The sequence below is a fragment of the Melozone crissalis genome, unplaced genomic scaffold (genome assembly GCF_028551555.1).
Source record: "Melozone crissalis strain CALT ecotype California unplaced genomic scaffold, PUWL_Pcris_2 ptg000074l_1, whole genome shotgun sequence".
Classification (NCBI taxonomy): Eukaryota; Metazoa; Chordata; class Aves; order Passeriformes; family Passerellidae; genus Melozone; species Melozone crissalis.
The window spans coordinates 1,510,974-1,521,951 of NW_026535851.1; the positions used below are offsets into that span (position 1 = coordinate 1,510,974).

The 10,978-nt window shown below is 40.1% G+C and overlaps 1 protein-coding gene across 1 annotated transcript; it reads right to left on the reverse strand.

Moving 5' to 3' along the window:
• Positions 1–1,208: 1,208 nt before the first annotated feature.
• On the reverse strand, positions 1,209–2,081 carry LOC128946092 (mitochondrial nicotinamide adenine dinucleotide transporter SLC25A51-like). The gene is given in 1 exon segment (XM_054289997.1): positions 1,209–2,081. A coding segment is annotated over 1 exon segment (873 nt).
• Positions 2,082–10,978: the final 8,897 nt, after the last annotated feature.

The following is a 10,978-nucleotide window of genomic DNA, read 5'->3' on the forward strand; positions in this document are numbered from 1 at the left end:
CCCAAATCCAAAACAAAGAATGCTTCATAAACTTTTCATGAATAACACACCCCCAAATAAAGAAAAAATAACTAAGAAAGAATTAAGACAGTCACCTGTTTGGTAGTTATGCTTGCTTTCCCTTTAAGGCCTTAAATGCTTATACCGAGAAATCTCACTTTGTCAGTGCTGATATAAAATTCTGTCACAGCACAAATAAAACAAAAACAGTTTGCAAAAGAAAAAAAAGCTGTAAATCAAGTAGCTTGCTAATCAAAGGAAGATGTATTACTGTTTGAACATTTGAGTGAGATCAGTTTTTGGTTTGCAACAGAAACAAAGCAATACAAAAGCAGAAAACTTGAGTATACTAAATTTGCAAATAGGTTTTTCAACAAGGAACACTTTTAAAGCTTGAGATAAAATTGCTGTCTTGCTCCTTCCACCTTTTCATTTCAAGGCACACTCATACATAGGCACAATCCCACTTTGTACTTGGTCATTTTACACTGAAGTTTAATATTCAGTAGCTATTGATGAATGAGATAATGCTCATGTTAAAGCTGAGTGGTAATATGGTTGACAAAATAGTTTGTGTAGGCTCAGTTTAAAACTTGAGGTTCAGAAAGAAAGTCATCCTAATCAAAAATTGGCAGCTTCTGTTTAAACTTCAAAGATAATTTAGAGCCCCAAGACATTTGGAAGCTCAGTTTTTAACCCTCTGTAGTGTTTCAAACAAAAGAATTAGCTTTCATTGGCTCCTTCTTTATTTTCAAATTATACAATGTGCAGCATAAAATTTGATTATTGTGAGTATTGGGAAATATTGGAAATTATAGAATAAGCTACTAGACCAATATACAGATATTTTTTTACTTTGCATTTGTCTAGATATTCCACTATGGGTAAATTTATCCACCAATATATAAATACTTTAACTTGTTTAGAAGTATATTGAATTGCATCAAGAGTTAGATATATTGCTATTTACCCCATAAATACTCAAGGTTGTTCACAAGGCTAATTACCTTCCACACTAAGCAGCCACTAACAATATCATCCATCTCCCTACTGAAATGTAATGGCTGCTTTGAATTCTCTCCAAGTTTCATGGTACTCCATATTATTCACAAAAAGTTCCATAAATTAACCTATTTCCAGAGACAAAGTGATCTAAAATGTACAAATACCCAAGTGAATAGAGGTGTTTCAAAGGAAGGTAACATTTCTCATAATAGCTTTAGCAAGAATTCGTATGTTGCATTGATTATGCCCCAGGACAGGACAGAACGATGGTAATCCAGATGGACTCCTCTGAAAAGATGCATCAATTTTTTATCACGTTCTAGCCATATTGTCACAAAAACTTTTGAGAAAGACTGAAATTCGCCGCCAATTTGAGATTGCATGCGAGTTTTTACAACATTCATTGGGAAAAATAAGGATCCCAGTAAGGCACCCAACAGCCCACCACAGATAAAGTCATTGACCAAGTGAGTGCTATAAGAAGTTGCTTCAGGCAGACAATGTTTGATAGGTCCTCGTAGGCCAAAGAAGAGGATATTACTGCTTCCATTCCGGAGCAGAATAGGCACCAAACCCCGATAATATTCTCTAATCCCATTGACTTTTAGTACCTTAAAAGCCTGGTAAGTGTTTGTAAATTTGTCATGATGTTTGTAGTCTTGAAGCAAAGTCTGGACTCGTTCAAAAGGTGTAAGAAGGGCTTCTGTGGTCCCTGCAAGCACTGCTGCCATGCTGCAAGTTAGAAGTTCAGGTGCACTTGTGTGACTATGGAGCAATGAGGAGAAATCTTCATACAAGCCAAACATTAGAGCCAGGGTAGTTGTTTTTTGCATTAATGGAGGAAGGATTCCACGATAGAGATTTCGAATTCCATCTTTCTGCAGCTGATGTACTGCATCCTTTGTTTTCAAGCTATACAACTGTTGTCAAAAGAGGACCTTCTGAATGGGAAAGGTGACTACTATATTGGTGAAGGCTGCACAATAGCCACAAAGATAATGTTTACCAGCGTTGCCCTTTATGTGATGGCTCATATCTTGCTTTGAATTTGTTGGGACACAATCTTGTGAAAACATCTTTTTTTCCCCCCTCAATATATATCTTAGATTTCTTTTCCTATGTCAAAAAAAGAAAAAAAAGTATGTGAATATAATGGCATGTGACAGTTTTTTTAGTTTACACACACACATCATGCGCACACTGTTCAAGATCACACTGTGCAGCATTTTACGTCCAGAAGAAAATTCATCAAATTCAGTGGAACATTGTGACCAACTGCCATCAACTGATGATGCAAAATGCACAATTTTCTACACTACATCCAAGGGCCTGAAAAAATAGATATTTTTCCTCCCTTTATGTTTTGTTGATTAGAACCAAACTAAATTAAAACAAATAGAGATATGAACCCCTCCAGTGCCACCTTACAACTGAAAATGTGAGGGAGAAATAGGAAGTTTGCACATTAAGTTGCCAGTAGAGTATGCCAAGGAATTCAAACACTGAAAGATCTATTCTAACACTAGTAAGATACAAGTTACCAAGCTTTTGGAAAACACACACACTACACACAGCTCAGCATTACAAATTCTGATCATTCCTGCCTGTATTTCCCTGTGGCAGACAGCAATGAATAATTTAAATAGGAATTTGATAATCAACATCCATTTACTATAGACTAGTAAAATAGCATAGAAATGCTAAAGAATACATTGAGCTCTGCTAGAGCTATGGTCCTGAAGGACACAGTGAAAAGAGTTTCATTAAATAAAACTGATAATTAGTCCTTAATAGGTGATACATTATCTGCCATTTGCATAATATTACACTCTTCAATGTTTTCCAAGGAACAGCACCATAGAAGTCATTTACAAAGGTTAAGTATTTTACCATGTCATGATCCATCCTTACAAACGGGTTTCATGATGGTTTGTTAATTGATCTCAGAGCGCAAAAAACCGACACAGCAAGGAGATTTGCAGTAATAATCATAAACAAATGTACCTTTTATTGAATGACCACAGGAAATGCGATAGAGGGATTAAGGGAGAGAAAAAGATAGAGAAAGAGAGAGAAGAGAGAGGGGGGGGGGAGGATATAGCTACTAAACGTAGAGACAAAGTCCTTTGGTCCAGTCTAGCCGAGGATCCGCCTGTTACGTTGGGGAGATCTCAAAATCTCTAGCTAACTCAGAGGTTTTTATTATGATAACTCTATTGAAAATTGCGAGGAAGGGGGAAACAGATACAATAAAGAATAGATGTAACAGGTAGTCCATGTTCTCAGCAGTAAGCGAGAGCCATTGTCTTCTTGGTCCAGTGGTCACAACCTGCAGGCAAACATCTTGGTTTGGTCAGCTTGCGTCCCCCACACACCTCTCCTCAGGTCAGAGGTTTCAGTCTCAGTCCTTGGGAGGAGGGGGAGTTTTTCCATAGGGGTTTCATGTCTCAGTCCTTGATGGAGAGGCTTCTCCCATCTCAGTCTGTCTGTCAATGTGGTTGTAAAAAAGGTGAGAGGTCTTCTGTGGGGACCACCAAAAACTTCCTCAGGAGAAGTCCAGCCAAGCTGAGATGTGGGGAAATTCCAGGTCCATTGTTGCAAAAATGGGCAGAAGTGCCCCTTTTTTCCTTTCACTGGGCCCAGTGTAGCATACAGCAAACACACCTGTGAACAATAGCTTAGCAATGCCAGAGGCTGTGCTCAGGCCTCAGGGTCTTGGCAAGTGACCATCTCCAACAAGACCAGAATTGCAGACAAGGGTCCTTTTTCTTCAGTGGTCCCAATCTCTATCCCTTTCATGACGATCGTGAGGCAGATGAGGGAAACTTCGGACAGAGACTTACACCCTGATATGAAGTCATACCAGTAGTAAGGAATTCACATAAGGGAGGTTGTACCACTTCATCCATACTAATATGTATTGTTTCTAGGATCAACTTAGTTCTAGCTGCATATAGTAAAATAGCCACTACCACAACTAAGCCACAGTCTTATCTGGCACCCCACTTTTATATTAAGAGTTATACCAACTCTGGATAAATGTGTCATTCAGTAATACAACATCTAAACTATAGGATTCATAAGACTTTTGACTAGTCACCAGTTGTGTTGGCAATAGCAACCTCTGGCCAATATCACTTCTGATTTCTCTTGAGAAAAAAAAAAAAAAAGATCTCTAACTCAGTTTTATAAGGTACATATTTTCTCATGTAGTTTAAGTAAGTTGTCATGATTATGATTTGAGAACTTGTAATAATCAGGCAATGCAATTTTTCTCAGATGTGTTTATGACAGAACCTTTGCTTTCAGCTTTAATTTTGCAAGACCCAGCTGTATCACTGCACTGGTTTTGGCTGGGATACAGTTAAACTGGGAGGGAACACAGGTGGGACATCTGACTCCAACTGATCAAAGGGATATTCCATACCATATAACATCATGTTTAGGATATAAAGCTGATGGGAAGTAGTGAATTAATTCCTTGATTTGCTTTGCTTGCATGGCTTTTGTTTTACCATAGGGCACAAGAACCAGCAATCCCCAGGAGCAAGAAATCAGACAATGAAGGCAAGAGACTGCCATGGCTGAGTAAAACCAAAGGGAAGAAGCAAATGCACAGGCAGTGGAAACAAGGACAGGTAACCTGGAAAGAGTATAAAGTTTGGTTGTGTAGAGATGGAGTGAGAAAGGCCAAGGCAAAGTTGGAACCAAACCTGGCAAGGGACACAAAGAATAGCAGGAAGGGCTTCTACTGGTACATTAAACAGACTATATAAATGAGCAGCTGGAGTGAGTGGAGTTTCCCCTGGGGAGGGATGAGGAGTTGACTAGGAGCTTATCAGTCAGGATCAAAGGGAGGGCAGGGACAGGTGACATTATCGTGGGGGACTGCTACAGGCATTAATCAGAAAAGGAAGGTCAAAGAAGGTGTAATGATAAACAGTACTAGAAAACTCATAACAAAGGATGAGGAGAAGGCTGAGGTGCTTAACTTCATTGCCTCAAGTCTTTGATGGCAACCTCTCTCCCCACACCTCTTGAGTGGATGGACAGCAGGATGGGGACTGGGGGAGCAAAGTCCCTCCCACTCTAAGAGATCAGGTTCATGGCTACCTGAGGAACCTGAATGTACATAAGTCTATGGGACTAGATAAGATGCATCCCATAGTCATTGGCTGATGGAGTTTCCAGGATACTCTCCATGATATTCAAAAAGTCATGGCAGTCAGGTAAAGTCCCAGGTGACTGGAAAAAGGGAAACATTGTCCTCATCTTTAAAAAGAGCAGAAAGGAGGACCCTGGGAACTAGCAACCTGTCAGACTCACCTCTGCCTGGGAAGATCATGGAGCAGATCCTCTGGGAGGCTCTGCTGAGACACATGGAGAACAGGAGGTGATCTGAGACAGCCAGCACAACTTCACCAAAGGCAAGTCCTGCCTGACCAGTCTAGTGGCCTTCTATGATGGAGACACTCCATCAGTGAACAAGGGAAGAGCTACAGATGTCATTTATCTGGATTTCTGTAAAGCCTTTGACATGGTCCCCCACATCATCCTTCTCTCTAAATTGGAGAGAGATGGATTGGATAGGTGGACTGTTAAAAGAATAAGAATGTGGTTTGACAGTCACATCCAGAAGGCAGTAGTCAATGGCTCAGAGTCCAGATGGAGATCAGTGACAAGTGGTGTCCCTCAGGGGTCTGTATTGGGACCAGTGCTATTTAATATCTTCATCAATGTCATAGACAAAGGAGAATGAGTGCACCCTCGGGAAATTTGCAGATGACACCAAGCTGAGTGGTGCAGTTGACACACCTGAAGGTTGGGATGCCATCCAGGGGGACCTGGACAAGGTTGAGGAGTGGGCCCATGGGAATCTCATGAGGTTTAATAAGACCAAGTGCGAAGTGCTGCACCTGGGTTGGGGCAACTCCTGGTACTAATCCCGGTTGGGGGATGAACGGATTGGGAGCAGTCCTGCTGAGAAGGACTTGGGGGTGCTAGTGGATGAGAGGCTGGACATCAGCCAGCAATGTGTGCTTACAGCCCAGAAAGCCAATCATGTCATGGGCTGCATCCAAAGCACTGTGGCCAGCAGGGTGAGGGAGGGAATTCTACCCCTCTACTCTGATGAGACCCCATCTGAAGTGTTGCATCCAGTCCTGGGGTCCTCAGCAGAGGAAGAAGGCAGAGCTCTTAGAGCAAGTCCAGACGAGGCCACCAAGATGATTAGAGGGATGGAGCACCTCTGCTATGAGGAAACGCTGAGAGAATTAGGATTATTTGGCCTGGAAAAGAGAAGGCTTCAGGGTGACCTAATTGCATCCTTCTAGTACCTGAAGGGAGCCTACAAAAAAGATGGAGAGAAACTTTTTCCAAGGGCATGTAGTAATAGGACAAAGGGGAATAGCTTCAAACTGACAGAGAGCTGGTTTAGATTAGATGCTAAGAAGAAAATCTTTACTGTGAGAGTTGTGAGGTGTGGTATTCACATGCCCTCTGAACAGAGAGAGATTTAGCTTTCTCAGGATTCTCCTGAGAAAGGCTGTGAGAGAAGTAGAGAAAAAAATAATCAAAACAATTATCTCATTTACTGCCCCTGTGTTTGTACCCATGTAGAATGTGTTCTAGAGATTGTTTACCCAAAGTGATTGCTTAATTAGATTCTAGTGATAGTGTTTTAGGTTCATTAACCAATTAGATCCATGTGTGTGTGTCAGGACTCTCAAGCAGAGAGTCACAGGTTTTCTAGTTAATTAGTTAGTGATAGTTCTTGTTAGTGTAATATAGTTACAGTATAATATAGTATTATAAAGTAATTAATTAGCCTTCTGATATCATGGAGTTCTGTGCATCATTCTTCCCGCCTGTTGGGCATCATAGCACCGATAGTGAGGCACTGGTACAGGTTGTCCAGAGAAATTGTGGATGCCATTGTATGATTCTATGATTAAACTGTCTTTCTCTCAACCCACAAGTTTTCCCACTTTTACTCTTCTGATTCTCCCCCCATCCCACTCAGTGGGTCAGTGACCAAATGGCTGCATGGCACTTGGATACTGGCTGGGGTTAAACCACAACAGCCCTTTTTGGTGCCCAGCGAGGGGCTCAAAGGGTTCAGGATAATGATGGATTTGATTGGGATGTGATAGATGGAATTTATATCTGTTAGTGCTGATGCCTTAAGTTTTAGCTTTCATATTTTTCAGATTCTGTGCTGCTTTAGTGTGTAGCTCTGAGCTTCATATAAAGTGTTAGCAAGGTCTCTTCACAGGGTAGGTAGACAAAACAATCCTTTTCTAGCTTGACCAAGGACAACCGCTACAAGCTCCAGGCCAAAAAGTATAAACAACGGTGAATTGAAGAGAGAAAAACAAGGAGGATGGAACTTCATAACCTAAAGCTACAATCGCACAATTAATTCCAATATGCAAATGGACCAGAGTTTGTGACTGGTTGTCCATTTTGTGACCATTTTGGGTCCATCTTGGGTGTAGCCCTGGCTGGGCTCTTGTACTGCCCAAGGTGTATCCATTGAGGCCTTTTAAAAAATACCTACTTTATTCTTTAACTCTGTCTAGCTTCTGTTCTAGGTCAGCCTTCTCAAGGCATCAGTGCTCTTTAGCTTTCAATGGGCAGGCTCCTGTACTTGCCATGGGGCTTGCTTGCCTAACTGTATATCAGAGTCTATTACTCATGGCTGCTTTTTGCTGCTTGGTGTGCTGCTCATCTGCTCATCTTCTTATTCTGCTGTGCCTGGGAACATTTTGATAATAGCAATAGCCATGTGCATGCGCTGGCAGATGGCCTGGGCATCATTGCTGTTTCTGTACTGCTGTACTGGACAGGCTAGAACTCCAGTGTGAATTCAAGTTGAAGTGACTGTGGATGAGTCCACACAGGAACAGGACACCCTGAAGTGTCTGTGGCCATGGATAAATCCATATCAGAGCTGGTAAATCTCAAAGCATATGTGCCTGTGGTTATGTCTGTGCCATAGCAGGTACATCTTGAAGCATCAGTGGCTGTGCATGAGGTCATACTGGAGGACCTCAAAATGTGTGGCCATGAATAAGCCCATGACAGAGCAGGTACACCCCTGGAGGGACTGCAGCCTGGGCCTTTTAAATGATTATTTGATTTTTGGTTGAGTTGGTTACTTTAAATGGTAGTTGGGGGAGGTGGCTTGGATTTAATTAGTTAGGCTAGAACTTAGTAGTAGTAGTACGCTGGGATTGCAGGCGGGGAGGTCTTTTTTTTTTCATGTTTGATGGTTGTGGCTAACTTCTACCGGGTAAAATCCTGGTTCCGACCCAGGGCTGCTCCTGGGGTGTAGCGAGTGCGGCTGGGTTTCGGGTTGGGGAGTTGTAGAAAGTAGTTAGATGTTAGTAAGGTTGGTTCTATCTGGCCTGAGGCATCCCCTCTCCCTGCCTGGGACTAGGTGGGGGAAGGGAGGGGGAACCGGCAGGCGGCTCAGGGAAAAGGGGCCCGCCCAGCTGTGTTACTTCGCTCCGGACCGGGAAGGAAAGTTCCTGGGTATTTTTGTTTTTAACATGTGTCTTTCACAGAGCCGTGTCTAGCCCCTTAGTGGTTTAATAGATTGTCAGTTATACAAAAAGCTTCTGCATCACTTCCTTAAATTTTCCTCCTCTTCTAAACCACAACACTCTACCTTTCGCTTCTGTGAAATATACATGCTAAAGAATTATTATTAAAATTACATTCCATGTATAACTTCTACCTAGAACAATAAAACTAACTAAATTAAGTAAAGGGAAAAAAAATTTATACTAACCTCCACTCCTAGATTTTTTACCATAATTACAATAAAACTTTTTCACTATAATTCTACTTAATTTTATTATTTAATACCTGCTTCACTATTTATTTCTCTAAATAAATTCTTCATCTCACAGCGTTTATAAATTGTCTGTATTTTTTCCTAAAAGATGTGGTGGTTTCAGTTTGAAACCGGGCAGAAATACCAATTTTGTGTAGTGGTTTTGTTTTGTTAATTTTAGATTATTTTAATTTTGAGATTTTTCAATTAATGTGTTGATGAGTGTGATGGGTTTTAGTGTTGGATAATTATCAAGGTATTTACCTCTTGTGAGATAGGATAAGGAGAAAGGTTAAGTAAGTTCAAAACTTTAAAAGGGTATAAAGAAAATTTTATTAAAAGTAATTAAAGGGAAAAAGTAGTAAGAATTAAAATAAACTCTTTAGAATACTTTTTCTCCCTTTATAACTTTTTTTTTTTTTGCTGATAATGTAAAGAAACTAAATCTAAGGTTTCTAGTTAGCTTACTACTTTCAAAATAGTTTTTTTTTTTGTTTACTTAGGGAGAGAAGTCTCTCTTGTTAAGGTTATGGAGACTTCTTTACAAGAGAGAAAAATAGCTTTTTGTGGTTCTTAATTTTGTTACAAATAACAGCTGTTTGGGGAACCCTGCTATTGTGAAGCTTTTCTTATAAGCCTTCTGACAGCTTGTTGATGGGCCATGTTATAGTTGGATAATGAGATGACTGGCTTTCTCAATTACGGGATAAATATTGTGTGACTATTAAGAGAAGCTTTAGGGATGTATAGTTATGTTATTGTAGTTTAGATGTCCTCTGTTCTCCCCATAGTTCCCTTTTTCACCCCCCTCTATATTGTTGCCATCAGACAGCCTGGATTGTCTAGTACAGGTAGAAAGAAGTGCACATGTACCCCTTGCATGGGGCAGTTGGGAATGGAAAAGCTTCTTGCTTATGGGGTGCAGCATGACAACACCTGACCTCCAATCAAGTTACAAGAAAGCAGTCTCCAGCAATAAATGGCAAAGAAGAGCTGACTGACAGACTTTGGGAGGGGCTAGGGTTGGCTGATGCAACCCCCCCAGGGGTATAAAAGACTGAGCATCTATCTTAAAGATGAACCAGCCATGTGGAAGGCAGCTGCAAAGGCAGTTCCCAGTGCTGTGAATTTTTCCTTATTTAGTCCTTTTGTTGTATTTTTGTTAAGGTTTAAAAAACCTTTTAAAATTTTCAAAGTGAGCGGTTGTCTCTCACAGCTGTGTTGACTTATAGGGTATTGTTTTAAAGATAAGTTGTTTAAAGGTAGAAGTTTTTATTATTTATCTTTAAAATAGTCTTTATTTCTGGGAACAGAAGTTTTCTTTTTCTTTTCCTGGAAGTACAGGACTACTTTGTTTTTTTCTGTTTAAACTTTTAATGGGATTACAGCTATTTTAACATCTACTTATTTTAGTATGGAGGCTTTTCTTCAATATTAATTTCAACACTTTCATTTCCCCATAGTTTTATGTGTTATAGGAAAAAAGAATCTTTCCTCTGTAGTTTATAAGAGGATTTCAGTTTTAAAAACAAGGTATTTTTTATTCTTTTTATATGGGATTTAATTTCTTTTTTACTGATTTTGATATTTTTATGTTGTTCTTTTGTTTGTATCTTGTTTTTTTCTTTTACTTGAGGGAAGATTGAAGTACTGAAAGGGTTAATATTACACTTGGGCCCTTTAAATGGTTATTTGATCCTTGGTTGAGTTGGGTACTTTAGATGGTAGTTGGGGGAAGTGGCTTGGATTTAATTAGTTAGGCTAGAACTTAGTAGTAGTACACTGGAATTGAGGGGTGAAGGGGTAGTCTTTTTTTTTTTCATATTTAATAGTTATAAGTAACATCTACAGAGTAAAATCCCAGTACCAACCCAGGACTGCTCCTGGGGTGTAACAAGTACAGCTAGGTTTCGGATTAAGGAGTTGTAGAAAATCATTAGATGTTAATAAAGTTAGTTCTATCTAACCCACAACACCCCCTCTCCCTACCTAAAAGTAAATAAAAGAAAGGAAAGGGAACCAGCAAGCAACCCAAAGAAAAAGAACCCAACCCCGCAACAAGACAGGTAAACCCAGCCAGAAACAGAACCCGCCCAACCATATTACTTCACTCCTAACAAAAAAAAAAATTTC